Raw genomic sequence first — 16,309 nt, 5'->3', positions numbered from 1 at the left:
ACTCCAGGATGTCTGGCTCTAAGTGAGTGACCACCATCATGGTTATGCAGGTCATTAAAACTTTTTTGGATAGTTCTTCTGTGTATTCTTGCCACCTCTTTTTAATCTCTTCTGCTTCTGGTAGGTCCTTACAGTTTCTGTCATTCATCATGCCCATCCTTGCCTGAAATGTTCCTTTGGTATCTCCAATTTTCTTGAAGAGAGCTCTAGTCTTTCCCATTCTATTGTTTTCCTCTATTTCTTTGCATTGTTTACTTAAGAAGGCTTTTGTATCTCTCCTTGCTATTCTCTTGAACTCTACATTCAGTTGGGTATATCTTTCCCTTTCTCCCTTGCCTTTCGCTAGAAAAGACATACCCAGCTGAATATAGAGGGGTACATTCCCTCCTTTTCTTCTTTTCTCAGTTATTTGTAAAAGCCGCCTCAGACAAACCACTTTGTCTTCTTGCATCTCTTTTTCTTTGCAATGGTTTTGGTCAAAATCTCCTGCAGTGTTAGACCCTCTGTCCACAGTTGTTCAGGCACTCTGTCTACCAGATCTAATCCCTTGAATCTGTTCGTCACTGGCCCTTGTTAACGGCTCCCTTCTTTACAAACAGGGTGCCTTCCTTTCTGTCCCTCTGAATGCCCCCTCCCTCACCACCCCTCTGCCTTTGAGGTCCACTATCTCTGCCCTTGGCCTACCCTTGGAGATATCTAAGACAGTCCTTCTGGGGCTCCTGGACTCCCTAGGATGAACTAGAGTCAGTACAACCTCTGGAGGAAAGTATGGCTAATTCCGTTCAGAGAGGAGGCAGAGGCTCCGAGAGATTCCGAGAGCTGCTCACGGTCTCCAGGCCAGCGTGCCAAGCTCAGGGCTCCTAAGTAAGAGTGATGATCCCAAGCCAGAAAGTAAGGACGATGTCCTTCTGGACTTCCCTTCCAGTGATTGTTTCAACGCTCTTCTAAAAACAATAAAGTTTTCTCCCCAAATCGGATCCCTGACTTCTCAAGCGCGCACCGGCCGCCGATCCCGGAGTTCCCTGACCCACGCTCCTCTCACCTAAGATGGGTCTTCCGCCTTGGAAGCGTGGCCCACGTGGCGCAGAGTGTAGAGCACCCCGGAGACCTCTAGGGGGCGGGGGCTGCAGCTGGTGGGCGGGTCGAGGCCGGGTGGCAGGAGCATCAGCCGGTGGGCGGGGCCCGAGGCTCCTTTCCCCGCCCCACTCGAGCCCGCCGGGCCCGCCCACCGGCTGCGTCCGGCTCAGCACACCGCGCTACCTGAGGCGCCCCGGCCAGCCGCGTCCCAGATTTCCGGGCCCAGCTGCGCCCCTCCGTTCGTCCCCACCTCGGTCCGGCCTCAAGGGGTGAGTCTGCAGGCGGCAGGGACAGTCGCGCTCCGTCCGCCGCGCCACGGGTCTGGCTGGGGCCCGCAGTGGCCGGCGGAAGTGGAGGCGCTCGCGTGCGGGCCCCGGGCTCCCGGGTGCAAGTCACCGGCTGGGGCGGCCGGAGCGCGGGCCGGGCTCTGCGTCGGCGGCGCGGCCCACGATCTAGCGGAGCCGACGCGTCAGGTGGAGCCTTTGGAGGAACCGGCGCCCCAAGCCCAGGTGGGGAAGCCGAGGTCCGCAGAGGGAGCGAGAGCGCCAGCGAGCTTGCCAGAGGCCACGGCGTGAGGGGGAACCAAAGCCCCGAAGCTCCTGCCTGGGGATCTCGCTCTGACCTCGGGAGGACGCAGGGGGTCCCGCGCTCCCTGTGGCCCGGGCTGGGCCTAGCGCTTTCACAGCCCTCCCCTCGTGTCCGGAGCGGCGCGTACTGCGTCTTGTCCCCCGCACCAACCCCGCTCTATAGCTGAGGAGGACCACCCCACCCCCGCCCCCACCGCCAGGCCGTGATGGACCCGGGAGGAGAGTGCCTTGCCCAAGGTGGGCGCCGAGCAGGTGAGAGGTGAAACGTGCTCCCAGGAGAGCTCTGCCTCCCAGAGGAACGCTCGGCTGCCTCCCCTGGCCCCCACCCCCGGCCAGGGAGATCGCCGCCGCCCATCTCTGCCCAGCAACCCTCTTCCCCAGGCCGCGTGTGCCCCCGCGGTGCTAGGAAGCCTGGCTCATCATGGAAGGTTTCAGGAGGGAGACCTGCGAGGCAGGGCGAGGGGTGGGGCGGGGCGGCCAGTCGCCTTTCCGGCCCAGTGCCTCTCCCAAGGCACAGCAGCAGGCTTTGGCTGAATCCCGAGCCTCTGTCCCCTGGAACTGCCAGATCTGGGCCTGGGGTCCAGCTGGACAGGGCAACATCTGGACTCCACATTCCGCTTGTTGGTGGTGCCCAGGGGAGGGCAGAGCAGCAAAAAAAAAAGGAGGGGCGGGGGTCAGTATCCTGTGGATAAGGAGCATCCCTTTGCAGGTGTTCCTCGACCCCGGAGACCCAGACTCTGAGCCTGACACCCCTGAGAGAGGTGGGCTGGTTCACCAAGACCCACTCGGTCTCTGCAGGTGCCCAGGCTCAGATGCTGCCCGCAGCGATGCACTGCCCGAGACTGGCCCTGGGCCTGGGATTCTGCCTGCTGCTGGGCATCACCCTCTGCTCTCTGTGGTGAGCATGCCCCTTGCAGCCCTCTGTCCCCACCCCAGACTCCTTCCTCTCTCAGCATCTCAACCCCCAAACCTGGACCCCTTCCCAGGATTTCCAGGTCCCACTCTCCTCTCTAGGCACACCTGTCCCTCCCCCCTAGCCCCAGTACGACTGAACCAGCCTGGCTTATAGGTTTTCCTTTGCACTGACCTCCCGGCCTCTACACTTAACTCTTGCCTCTGCCTGGACTATTCTTCTAGCCGTATTAATGAGGAACTCCTGTTTATGTTCCAGAATTCACCTCGTGTGTCCTTTCCGCAAAGCTCTGGGGGTTCCCCCACACCACCAGTCCCTTGTGGGACTGGTGTCAAGAATATTCCTGCCCCAGGAATGAATGGCTGCATAGCTATATAATGACTCACTGCAGAAGGCCAGGAGGCTTTGTCCTCTGAGGTCAGCCAGACCCAAGGACTGATAGGTGGAGGGCGGGGTAGGTGGACGGGGGGGACCCCAGGTGCGCCACTGGGGACCTGTATTTCCACTAACATGCACCAACGTGACTTCTCAGCCTCAGCTTAAAAATCCAAGTCAACACATGTATTTCCTTCCCAGGGTGTATGTTGAGAACTGGCTGCTGGTCTCCTACATCCCCTATTATCTCCCCTGCCCAGAGATCTTGTAAGTATGGGGCAGGCAGAATTAGGGGCCCCCGGAATAGGGAAGATGGGAAGGCTTTTCAGGTCACTTTGTAGGTTCTTAGGTCCTAAACTCATGATTCTGAGCCACAAATGGGAAAGTTCCCTGTTTCCGCCTTCAGGTATCCTTGCAGTGCCCTCTCCACGGTGTGACTTTGAGTGTGTTGCATAGCTCAGAGCCTCACTTGGCGTATCTGTAAAATGGGATGATAAGGCTTGGGGTGTGATGATGCCTGTAAATATCCTGGTGCTGCACCTGGTGTATAGGAGGTGCTCAGGAAAGAATGGTTTTAGGACTTGACCTTTTTGCTCAATGTTGTGCTCTCTGTGAATTCGAAGAACAAATGCACACGTGGCCAGTCTCCCTCAGATAACAGATCTGACATTTGGACAGTTCAGAGTGATAAAGATGATTTGGGACAGTCTCAAAGTGGTGTTTGGCCCCGTGGTCTTCTGGTTTTTATGATACCGAAAGGAAAGTTTAAAGTCTGGATCATAGACTACTAATGAACAGTAAGGTGTGTTTCACTATTATAAACAGAACGCGGTAAATTAGGCAGGACAACAGAAAAGGCAAAAGAAAACAAAAACCCTCTTGTGTCCAGTGGCCTGAATCACACTCTGATTCCATTGTCAGCTTGTTGATTGCTGCATTCTATTCAGATGGTTATGGAAGCAGAAAGTACGCTTGCTGTTGAAAGTAGTTGTGACCAGAATGTTTTTGCAGTTCTTAATCTTATTTCCCCAGAATTGGCTTCATCTGGTCACCGACATTTTACTCCACCCAAGGGCTGGGCCCTAATTCTTAAAACGTCTCCTTTTTTCACGAGCAACTGTGGGGGATTTAGGTTGTTTGTGGTTTACCAGCTTCTAAGTTAGTTCGTAATGAGCAACTCTGGATATAGTTTTCTTCATCTTTTTTTTTTTTTTATTAATTTATTTGCCTATGCTGGTTCTTAGTTGCAGCACACAGGATCTCCCATCTTCAGCTCAGCATGCACGATCTTTGGTTGTGGGTGGCACGTAGGATCTAGCTTCCTGACCAGGGATTGAATCCCAGGTCCCTGCTTTGGGAGCATGGAGTATAAGCCACTGGGCCACTCGGGAAGTCCCAGCTTTTTACATCTTAGAAATCCTTTTATTTGGTACGTTCCTGGGCCAAAGGATATGGCCAGGGTCTTCATCCATCTCATCAGGCTGCTCTCCAGGCTGCCTGTTAGTCGCTTCAGCCGAATCCAACTCTTTGTGACCCCATGGACTGCAGCCTGCCAGGCTCCTCTGCCTATGGGATTTCCCAGGCAAGAATACTAGAGTGGGTTGCCATTTCCTTCTCCAGGGGATCTTCCTGACCCTGAGTCAGAGTGATTCAGGCCAATAGGACATGAGGGTTTTTGCTTGGACCCAGGGATCCCACCTGCATCTCTTGCATCTCCTGCGTTGGCAGGCGGGTTCTTTACCACTAACAAGACCTGACGCCACCTGGAAGCTCTCCAGGGGGACCGTGGCAAACACACAGATACACCTCCCCACCCTCCCCCACCGCCAGCAGCTGCACTGCATCTGGGGTGAGGCTGCAAGTATTAGGTGTCATGAAGAACAAAAACCAAACCACCTTGCTGACTTGAGAGATGGGAAATGTGCTGTGGTTTGAATTTCACTTCCTTGAGAGTTTTTAAAAAATTACTTGCAGTCTATCTTAAGGTGCTGAGTTTTTAAAACAGATTACAGTTGGAGGTTTTCTGTTAGTTTTAAACGGTCACACCTTCCTCTCTGTTCATTTGGATTTCTTCTTTCAATGTTATTACCTTCAGAGGTCTGGAAACATGAAGTTCCTTTTTTTATTTTGGCTCTGGCTCATCTGTGCTTTGGTGTTCTTATGTCTGACTTTTTAATGTGGCCAGAGCGGAGCGTGTCGGGGCTGGTGAGGCGAAGGGAGACACCGTTGGCCAGGGAAGTGTGGGACGAGGGCCCCTTTCCTCTTCTCATTTCTGACCAACTTCTCAGAGTCCCGTCACTTTCTGAGCAGGACCGGAAATGTGCTTGTTTGTGTGAAACTAAGGCAGAGGGCCAAATTGATGGATCAACTTTAAAAAATATATCTTTCAGAGTATAGGCTAATCACTATAGGACAAATACTGTAGGGTTTCATTTGTAAGAGATCTCTACTATAGAGAAATGGAACTTCGTGGTGGTTCAATGGTTGAGACTTCATACTCCCAATGCAGGGGGCACAGGTTTGATTCCAAGTCAGGGAACTAAGATCCTGCATGCCACATGGTGTGGCCAAAATGAATAGAGATCTTATTGAAAAAAAAAAAAAAAAGAAGTTTTTTTTTTTTATAGAGACGGAAGTAAGCGTAATAGTTACCAAGGACTGGGAGAAGGAATGGAGAGGTAGTATCTCAGGGAGAGAGTTTCAGTTTGGGGACGATGAACAAGTTCTAGAGATGGGTGGAGGTGATGTTTGCACAGCAACAAGAGTGTACCTAATGCCCTGAACTCTATGCTTTCAGATGGTTAAGGTGGTAAATCTTTGTCTTGTATATCTTACCACACACACAAAGCGTTGACGGAAAGCACCAGGACAGCTCCAGGAAGCTTAAGCCAGCCCACCATGGGTGATAGAATGAATGGCAGGCACCCTCCTCAGGTGGTCCGAGCCTCACAGGCAACCTCAGGCCTCTGCTGGAACCGGCTCTGACCGGCTCCCTGGGTCAGAGCAGCAGGCCTTTCCTATCTCCAGGCCTCACTTCCGCCCTGCGGAATGACTCTGTTATTGTCCCCACTTTAAGGGAGAGGGGATAAAACCCCAAGGAGTGGGATGTCCAGCCCTGGGTCTCTCCAGCTGGAGGCGCCTCACCTGCAGCCTCGTCTGTCTGAGCTCCCGGGCTAGAAAGAGGCAGAACTGGGCTCACTTTGCAGCTTCTCAAAGCTTCTCCACGGTGCCCAGGCTCTTCCAGAGCTGAAAAAGACTGTGGAGACAAATGGCACCAGGTTGAATCACCGCCCTGCCACACGGGGACCCTGGATGAATGACCTCTGTAGGAGCCCAGCCCCGGGAGAGCGGGCAGAGCCATGGAGGAGGGGCCAGGGAGCCTGGGGGAGGGGGTGCCTGGCCCACGGGGGTGTTTTGTCCCCGCTTCATCCATCCTTGCTGAGCATCTCTACTAATGACACTGATGGCGCTGTCTCACCTCCCACCAGCAACATGAAGCTTCAGTACAAGCAGGAGCCGTCCCAGCCCGTGGCACAGTAAGCGGCCTGTCCTTTCGCCCTCTGTGGCCCCAGGGCGGGGGGCTGCCATCCCTTTAACCATTCTCCCTTCTTGGTTGCAGGTCACAGTACCCTCAGCCCAAGCTGCTGGAGCAAAAGTAGGTGTTGATTAGGGCCTGGGTGCAGGATAGAGAGATTCGAGGGGGTGGAGGTCGGGGGCAAAGCCCTGATTTGGAAGCTGGGGTGCTGGAGGGGTCAGCGACCCCGGGGTCCGGGCACTCTGGGGCCTGGGCTCCAGTCCAGCTGTGTTACCGGCTCTGTAATCTTAGGTGGGTAACCCAACGCTTCTGAGCTGCTTCTGTACAGGTGGATGGTTAGTGATACCCACTCGACAGGGCAGAGGACCAGATGAAATGAGGTTGGCAAAATGCAGAGCAGCGATTCCTGGGCAGCCCCAGTGGCTAGGACTCTGTGCTTTCACTGCCAAGGACCCTGTCTCGCTCCCTGGTCAGGGAACTAAGATCCTGCAAGCCAGATGATGCAGCCAAAATCAAACAAACAAAAAACTGCAGAGTACCATGCCCTCAGTGCTCGATCCATTATTAATGACGAGAATGATAACCCCCATCTCCGAGGCCCGTAGCGGACCCCAGAAATGCCAGGCTTCTCTAGACACTGGATGTGCAGTAACTCCTGGTCCTCTTGCCCTCACTGGGAAGGAGCTATTATCATCCCCAGTTGAGGATACGGTGGCCCAGAGACAGGGATGAAGCTGCCCAGGGTCACACAGCGTGGGAGGCAGGACCAAGATGAGACGGAGGCTTTCCCCAGGGGAGGGTCTCAGCCCCCCTCAGCCTCCTCTTCTGCCAGGACCACAGAGCTACTGACACTCACACCCTGGCTGGCGCCCATCGTCTCCGAGGGAACCTTTAACGCCGAGCTTCTGCGTCACATCTACCAGCCACTGAACCTGACCATCGGGCTTACGGCGTTTGCCGTGGGAAAGTGAGTAGGTGGCTGGGCTGGGGATAAGGGTGGCAGTGGGGTCTGGGGAGAGACAGGACCCTGCCCGGGCACCAGGGAGGCTGTGCCAGGTGGGAAGCGACAGAGCAGAGTGTGATGGTGGGAGAGGGCTTCCTGGAGGAAGGAGGTGGTCTGGGCCTGGCATGCAAGCAGGGAGGGGAGGCAGCCCAGTGAGGGAGCACCAGGAGGCTTTGTCAGGAGACACCTTGCTGCCTCACCCGTTGGTTTCCCCTAAACCGTCCAGGCAGGTGTAAAGGAATGGCAAGCCCCCAGAAATGGAGGGTCCACGGTCAGGCCGCAGGCAGGTCAAGAGAGAGCTGGCCCTACCCTGGGGACCCTCTATCCTCTGCCCCTAGGCCTGCCTGCTCTCTGGAAGCCCCCTGTTTCCCCCCTCCTCCCTTACCCACCTGGCCTTTCCTTTCTGGGACTCCTGAGAGCGGGACCCCAATGCGGGGGCGGCCAATGACTAAAGCTAATGGATGGCCCACCTGGAGTCGGGTCTCCCTCACCCCCAGCCCAGTCAGCACCCAGCACCACTCACTTCCCCTTGACGTGCAGCCACTTTCTCGGCTACTTTTTTCTCTGAGCCTCAGTGTCCTTGTCTGTAAAGCGGGGAGTTTGTGAGCCCAGGAGGTAATCCCTTAGAACATTGCCTGGCACTTGTAAGTGCTCAGGAAAAGTCAGGGCGTGCAGCCTGTGAATATCATCAAGATATCATTAGGACGGTCCCTAGAGGTTGGTACTGTGATCGGGGAACTTGACAGACGAGAGGCAGACCAGGTATGACTTCTTGAGACGGGAAGCTGGGTGGGGGGTGCGCCCTGCGGAGGCCGTGGTACATGACGGGCCCTCTCCCGCAGGTACACCTACTTCGTCCAGCACTTCCTGGAGTCTGCCGAGCGGTTCTTCATGCAGGGGTACCGCGTGCACTACTACATTTTCACTCACGACCCCCAGGCCATTCCTCAGGTCCCACTGGGCCCTGGCCGCCACCTCAGTGTCATCCCAGTCCCCGGGCCCCCCCAGTGGGAGGAGGCCTCCATGCGCCGGATGGAGGCCATCAGCGTGCACATCGCCAAGAGGGCGCACCGGGAGGTGGACTACCTCTTCTGCCTGGATGTGGACATGGCATTCCGGAACCCGTGGGGCCCCGAGACCTTGGGGGACCTTGTGGCTGCCATCCACCCGGGCTACTTCACCGTCCCCCGCCACCAGTTCCCCTATGAACGCCGGCCTGTCTCCACCGCCTTCGTGGCAGACGGCGAGGGGGACTTCTACTATGGCGGGGCAGTCTTCGGGGGGCGGGTGGCCAGGGTGTATGAGTTCACCAGGGGCTGCCACATGGGCATCCTGGCAGACAAGGCCAACGGCATCATGGCAGCCTGGCAGGAGGAGAGCCACCTGAACCGCCGCTTCCTCTCGCACAAGCCCTCCAAGGTGCTGTCCCCCGAGTACCTCTGGGATGACAGGAAGCCCCAGCCCCCCAGCCTGAAGCTGATCCGCTTCTCCACCCTGAACAAGGACACTGCCTGGCTGCGGAGCTGACGGCAGAGGCGGGGCTGCCGTGGACGGGGGAACCCCAGTGAGCACCCAGCTCACCAGAGCCTTCGGGCACCAGGGCCTCACTCCTCAAGCCTTAGGTGGGACCAGCCTTATGCCTTCTAACCTCCGCCTTTGCTGGTGGAATCCAGCGGGAAGACAGGCCTGGAAAGGCCTCTGTCCACTGTGAAGAGCGGTGTCCACATGGAGGAGAACGCAAAGATCACACTGTCCGAGGCCCAAGGAGGGGAGGCCAGAGGTGGAAGAAGATGGGGCCTCTGCCAGCCTACGAGCCTTTGGGGCAGCCCCACCGAGCGCCCCAAATCCCCTCTCTGCCACCGGCCCATTCGTTGCCTGCTGCCCTTGAAGCTGCACTTTCTAACACTCAGGAAAGGCATCCCCACCCCCCTTTTCTCTGGCTGCAGGGGTCCCCTGCTGTGTCCCCACCAGTTCTTCACTCAGGACCCAGAGGAAGCCTTCTAGGCCCTCTGGTTTCATGTCCCTGCCTCACTCGAGGTGGACGGTCCCCAGCACCAAGCACCTCTTCTGTAAGAGGGTTTGGGCAGCGTTTAATAAAAGTAGCGTGTGCTAGGCCCTAACCAGGCTTTCTTCACCTGCATCTCTGAGCATCCGGGCTGCCAGTCCCCTAGGGATATAGGCAGCCTGGATTGCAAGTACAGTCACCATGGGTGGGAGGGTAGAGTACAGTTTTCTAGAAAGCCTGGGCTGCTGCTGGCCACTGCAACAGGCAGGATTTCATCCCAGTTCTCCTGGGAGATGGGTGAAGTGAAAACATCACCGGCTATACAGCTCTCCTGAGTCGGGGGGAGCAGAGCCCCTGCCCCCCAGCTGGATGTCCTTTGGGCTCTTGGTCCCTAAGTGCGGACATGTGTCTGATGCTTCTGCTATCAGCCTCAGCCTGGGGGACTCCTGGTGGGTGCGGGGCACTAGGCCACAAGGCAGGCCTAGGAGTAGAGGGGCTTCAGAGCTCTGCGGTGGTCGCATCTGCCTGGTGGGACAGAAGCGGTGGCAGGGGGGCGGGGGGCCCAGTATGCACTCTCCTGGGGGCAGCAGCATCCTTGCCACATAAGGTAGAGGGCAGGGGGTATGGTCTGTGGCCAAGTCATGAGGAGCAGGAACCCACCCACCTGGGCACCTTGGGCAAAGCTGGGGCCAGCCTGAAGCTTACTCTTCCTGCAGCCTGTGCTTGGATGGCAAGCCAGGACAGACTGCAAGAGCACAGACAGGCTGAGTGACCACGTGGGGAGATAGCCTGAGCCGGAGAGGACGAGTCAGAAAGGCCCTGGGGTGCTCCCCGGGCAGAGGGACAAGGGTGGATCCATGGCCCATGTGTCCTCACCTTCCCGGGTGCCCAGCCCTGCCCTGGGGAGTGTATGAAGCTGGCAGTGTTGAAGGGGTAGGCCCTGCCTTCACCAAGCTTCTGTGCTGGAGCAGGGAGAAGGCCCTTGACGTGGAGATCAGAGGAGGAAGACGTGGCCCTGAGCCTGGACAGCATCGCAGGAGAGAAATGAACCCTTGCTTCACTCCAGCCCAGCTCTGGGTCCAGCTGATGGGCCCTTCTCAGCCTCGGCCCAAGCCCCCAGGCACTATGGCTACCCCAGACCACATCCCAGGCATGGCCCTCAGACACAGTTGAGTGAATGACTACCCAACTCCTAGACCTAAAACAGGGTCCAGGCTCCTTTCCCAGAGAGCTGAGGGCTTGGGGCCAGAGCTGCTCTGTGGGTTGGAAGAGGTACGGGGCCTGGCAGGAATGGGAGGGGTGGCGGGAGACAGGTCTGACCCAGCAGAGAGAGAGGGAGTACAGAAATAGAAATCAACAGAATCACAAATGCAAAATGTCTGCGGTGTCCCCTGCAATGGAGGCCCCTGAAACGTAAGCTTCCTGTCCCCTCATGACCAACTACCTCCTCCTCGTGCCTTACAGTCCAACATCACCGCTCTGCCACAGGGCCAGGACCAGCATACCTTCGCTCACACTGCCTACTGGTCAGGCCTCCCTGTCCAATCACCTGGCCCAATTCCAGGAACATATTCATGACATCAGCTCCTCCAGGAAGCCTGCCTTGATTTGTTCCCCCTTCCAGAGTGAGTGCCTTTTGGTGTTCCCATAAATCCTCATCCCTATGTCATCAGTTACAATGTTCTGTCCACCTCCACCCCTTTCCCAGTTCGTAAACCCCAAGAGGATACATGTGGTGGTCAACCAGGTTTACCCCATGACCTGAAACCCAGGAGGCATTCTTCGAATGTTTGTTGAATGACTGCATGAATGTGAGGCAGCTGAGAGAAATCAGGTTTTAGTTTGTGCTGGCACACGTCGGGGGAGAAGGCTATGGCACCCCACTGCAGTACTCTTGCCTGGAAAATCCCATGGACGGAGGAGCCTGGTGGGCTGCAGTCCATGGGGTCTCGAAGAGTCGGACACGACTGAGTGACTTCCCTTTCACTTTTTACTTTCGTCCATTGGAGAAGGAAATGGCAGCCCACTCCAGTGTTCTTGCCTGGAGAATCCCAGGGACGGGGGAGCCTGGTGGGCTGCCGTCTATGGGGTCACACAGTCGGACACGACTGAAGTGACTTAGCAGCAGCAGCAGCACATGTGGAATGCTCAGCAGGCCACTCTGCCACCCTGAGGCCCTGGGGTGGTGATCAAACAGGACTATGGCTGGGAGCCCTCTGGGCACTGCCTTCTGGGCAGGCACTTGGAGAAGAAGCCGGGCAATATACCCAGCCCTGGGAAGAGGCAGACAACCACCACAGCCCCCTCTGTGCACAGGAGGAGCAGGCCCCATCCCTGGTGGCATTGCAGGGCTGCATGCTTGAGTGGTGGGGTGAAAAACACTCTTGCTAAGCTCCTCCCGGCTGAGGTGCTGCGGCTCTGACAAAATCACCTGGAGACCATGTGAACTGCGGCCGCAGCTTGCAGTGACCCCCACCAACCTGCAGTGACCCCCGACTTCTTACCCTGCACTCAGAGCCTGTGCAGGCTGGTCCAGACACCCTCCCCACGGAGCACCCCTCACCTCCCCCACCCAGCCTCCCTGCAGCCTTGCTCCCTCAGGGACCCACCCCCACCATGCCCTCCCCCTCAGAGCCCCCTGCCTGCAGCGCCCCTCCCCACAGCCCCCCATCCAGCATGGACTCACCTCCAAGGCCGGGCTGAGAGGCCACCTCCGCAGGCTCCTGTGAAAGCACAGCCGTTGGGGTCAGAACGACCTGGGCTCAAACCCATGGTGGGGCCACCTCACGGCCCTGTGCCAGGCCAGCTCGTGTGGTGAATCTCAGGCCTCAGTCTCCTCCACTGAAAATGGGGTCAGTAACTCTACCCTAACTCAATGAAACCAAACCATGCCCGCGGGGCAACCCAAGACAGGCAGGTCACGGTGGAGAGGTCTGACAGAACGTGGTCCACTGGAGAAGGGAATGGCAAACCACTTCAGTATTCTTGCCTTGAGAACCCCATGAACAGGATGAAAAGGCAAAATGAGAGGATACTGAAAGAGGAACTCCCCAGGTCATTAGGTGCCCAATATGCTACTGGAGATCAGTGGAGAAATAACTCCAGAAAGAATGAAGGGATGGAGCCAAAGCAAAAACAATACCCAGTTGTGGATGTGACTGGTGATAGAAGCAAGGTCCGATGCTGCAAAGAGCAATATTGAATAGGAACCTGGAATGTCAGGTCCATTAATCAAGGCAAATTGGAAGTGGTCAAACGAGATGGCAAGAGTGAATGTCGACATTCTAGGAATCAGCGAACTAAAATGGACTGGAATGGGTGAATTTAACTCAGATGACCATTATATCTAATACTGCAGGCAGGAATCCCTCAGAAGAAATGGAGTAGCCATCATGGTCAACAAAAGTCTGAAATGCAGTACTTGGATACAATCTCAAACACAACAGAAGGATCTCTGTTCGTTTCCAAGGCAAACCATTCAATATCACGGTAATCCAAGTCTACGTCCCAATCAGTAACGCTGAAGAAGCTGAAGTTGAACGGTTCTATGAAGACCTACAAGACCTTTTAGAACTAACACCCAAAAAAGATGTCCTTTTCAGTATAGGGGACTGGAATGCAAAAGTAGGAAGTCAAGAAACACCTGGAGTAACAGGCAAATTTGGCCTTGGAATGCAGAATGAAGCAGGGCAAAGACTAATCGAGTTTTGCCAAGAAAATGCACTGGTCATAGCAAACAGCCTCTTCCAACAACACAAGAGAAGACTCTACACATGGACATCACCAGATGGTCAACACCGAAATCAGATTGATTATAGTCTTTGCAGCCAAAGATGGAGAAGCTCTATACAGTCAACAAAAACAAGACCAGGAGCTGACTGTGGCTCAGATCATGAACTCCTTATTACCAAATTCAGACTCAAATTGAAGAAAGTAGGGAAAACCGCTAGACCATTCAGGTATGACCTAAATCAAATCCCTTATGATTATACAGTGGAAGTGAGAAATAGATTTAAGGGCCTAGATCTGATAGATAGAGTGCCTGATGAACTATGGATGGAGGTTCGTGACATTGTAGAGGAGACAGAGATCAAGACCATCCCCATGGAAAAGAAATGCAAAAAAGCAAAATGGTTGTCTGGAGAGGCCTTACAAAAAGCTGTGGAAAGAAGAGAGGCGAAAAGCAAAGGAGAAAAGGAAAGATATAAGCATCTGAATGCAGAGTTCCAGAGAATAGCAAGAAAAGATAAGAAAGCCTTCTTCAGCCATCAATGCAAAGAAATAGAGGAAAAGAACAGAATGGGAAAGACTAGAGATCTCCTCAAGAAAATTAGAGATACCAAGGGAACATTTCATGCAAAGATGGGCTTGATAAAGGACAGAAATGGTATGGACCTAACAGAAGCAGAAGATATTAAGAAGAGGTGGCAAGAATACACAGAAGAACTGTACAAAAAAAATCTCCATGACCCAGATAATCACGATGGTGTGATCACTCATCTAGAGCCAGACATCCTGGAATGTGAAGTCAAGTGGGCCTTAGAAAGCATCACTACGAACAAAGCTAGTGGAGGTGCTGGAATTCCAGTTGAGCTATTTCAAATCCTGAAAGATGATGCTGTGAAAGTGCTGCACTCAATATGCCAGCAAGTTTGGAAAACTCAGCAGTGGCCACAGGACTGGAAAAGGTCAGTTTTCATTCCAATCCCAAAGAAAGGCAATGCCAAAGAATGCTCATGCTACCGCACAATTGCACTCATTTCACATGCTAGTAAAGTAATGCTCAAAATTCTCCAAGCCAGGCTTCAGCAATACGTGAACCGTGAACTCCCTGATGTTCAAGCTGGTTTTAGAAAAGGCAGAGGAACCAGAGATCAAATTGCCAACATCTGCTGGATCATGGAAAAAGCAAGAGAGTTCTAGAAAAACATCTATTTCTGGTTTATTGACTATGCCAAAGCCTTTGACTGTGTGGATCACAATAAACTGTGGAAAATTCTGAAAGAGATGGGAATACCAGACCACTTGACCCGCCTCTTGAGAAATCTGTATGCAGGTCAGGAAGAAACAGTTAGAACTGGATACGGAATAACAGACTGGTTCCAAATAGGAAAAGGAGTACATCAAGGCTGTATATTGTCACTCTGCTTATTTAACTTCTATGCAGAGTACATCATGAGAAACGCTGGGCTGGAGGAAACACAAGCTGGGATCAAGATTGCCGGGAGAAATATCAATAACCTCAGATATGCAAATGACACCACCCTTATGGCAGTGAAGAGGAACTAAAAAGCCTCTTGATGAAAGTGAAAGAGGAGAGTGAAAAAGTTGGCTTAAAGCTCAACATTCAGAAAACGAAGATCATGGCATCTAGTCCCATCACTTCATGGGAAATAGATAGGGAAACAGTGGAAACAGTGTCAGACTTTATTTTGGGGGGCTCCAAAATCACTGCAGATGGTGACTTCAGCCATAAAATTAAAAGATGCTTACTCCTTGGAAGAAAAGTTATGACCAACCTAGATAGCATATTCAAAAGCAGAGACATTACTTTGCTGACTAAGGTCCGTCTAGTCAAGGCTATGGTTTTTCCTGTGGTCATGTATGGATGTGAGAGTTGGACTGTGAAGAAGGCTGAGCGCCGAAGAATTGATGCTTTTGAACTGTGGTGTTGGAGAAGACTCTTGAGAGTCCCTTGGACTGCAAGGAGGTCCAACCACTCCATTCTGAAGGAGATCAGCCCTGGGATTTCTTTGGAAGGAATGATGCTAAAGCTGAAACTCCAGTACTTTGGCCACCTCATGCGAAGAGTTGACTCATTGGAAAAGACTCTGATGCTGGGAGGGACTAGGGGCAGGAGGAGAAGGGGACGACAGAGGATGAGATGGCTGGATGGCATCACTGACTCGATGGACGTGAGTCTGAGTGAACTCCGGGAGTTGGTGATGGATAGAGAGGCCTGGCGTGCTGCGATTCATGGGGTTGCAGAGTCGGACACGACTGAGCGACTGAACTGAACTGGACTGAACTCTGCCCTTGGGAAGGTGAGCTGGGGATTAAAGCAAGGAGAGGAAGACACCCAGAGGATCTGGGCTCAGGACGTGGCCTGGCTGGGAGAGCCCAACCCAGGACAAGGCCTCTCTGATGGTGAGCGCCATGGGCTGAGCAAAGGTGAGGGGTAGTGATTCTGAGTCCTCTGTTCACAGCTGGCCTTGCTCACTTACAGCTGAGTGACCTTGAGAGCTGAGGTCACTGTTCATAAATTAAAAGGGGCAAAATCCCTGAGCACCCAGGGGTATCCTTAGTCACACTAACGTCCCCTGACAGGCGTTCAGCCCAGGTGGGCCGCCCCCCTCCTCGCTGGGCTCCAGCTCCCCATTCACCAACCAGGGCTGCAGCTGGAGAAAGGCTGGACCTCGTGTCTGGAAGTCCCGGAAGACAGGGAGTCGGGTGGGGGGGTGGGGGGGGGGGGGTGGGGGGCGTGATCTCCTTTTCCTACTCCGCCTCCAGAACTGCTGTCCCAGCCGTGTATCGAGCTGGCCCGGACACGAGGTGCAGGACAGAAGGATGGGGGTGCACAATCCGTGACTCCCACATCTCCAGGCCTCCACGACCACTGGCCCAGCACCCACGCCCGGTGGAGTTTGGGGTGGCCGGAAGCGCTAGGGGGCACAGGAGGAATGCAGCAAGCGGCGGGGGTCGGGGACGCGCCGGGTCCACAGCGCGCGGTCAGCCCTCGAGGCGCGGCGCGCGAGCCCGCGGCCAGGCGGGGCTCCGGTGCACGCGCCGCCTGCGGGCCCGCGCAGGCCCTGGG

The 16,309-nt window shown here is 54.8% G+C and overlaps 1 protein-coding gene across 10 annotated transcripts; it reads left to right on the top strand.

The window, feature by feature from the left end:
- The first annotated feature begins 1,220 nt into the window (after nucleotides 1-1,220).
- Nucleotides 1,221-9,610, top strand: GBGT1 (globoside alpha-1,3-N-acetylgalactosaminyltransferase 1 (FORS blood group)). 10 transcript variants are annotated; one of them, XM_040225488.1, is made up of 8 exons: nucleotides 1,233-1,346; nucleotides 1,783-1,916; nucleotides 2,463-2,562; nucleotides 3,154-3,219; nucleotides 6,441-6,488; nucleotides 6,572-6,607; nucleotides 7,320-7,454; nucleotides 8,330-9,610. In XM_040225488.1, exons 2-8 carry the CDS (start codon nucleotides 1,871-1,873, stop codon nucleotides 9,015-9,017), a joined length of 1,119 nt encoding a protein of 372 aa, XP_040081422.1. In that variant the 5' UTR covers nucleotides 1,233-1,346; nucleotides 1,783-1,870; the 3' UTR covers nucleotides 9,018-9,610. The 10 variants fall into 10 exon arrangements, with proteins under 10 accessions (XP_040081430.1, XP_040081422.1, XP_040081423.1 ...); XM_040225489.1 differs by having other exon boundaries at nucleotides 8,333-9,604; XM_040225496.1 differs by lacking the exon at nucleotides 1,783-1,916 and having other exon boundaries at nucleotides 1,221-1,346; nucleotides 2,374-2,562; nucleotides 8,333-9,610.
- The last annotated feature ends 6,699 nt before the right edge of the window (nucleotides 9,611-16,309 follow it).

This window comes from Oryx dammah, unplaced genomic scaffold (assembly GCF_014754425.2).
Source record: "Oryx dammah isolate SB20612 unplaced genomic scaffold, SCBI_Odam_1.1 HiC_scaffold_25, whole genome shotgun sequence".
Classification (NCBI taxonomy): Eukaryota; Metazoa; Chordata; class Mammalia; order Artiodactyla; family Bovidae; genus Oryx; species Oryx dammah.
Note: the sequence above shows the minus strand (reverse complement) of the source record. Positions and strands in the feature narration are given on the sequence as shown.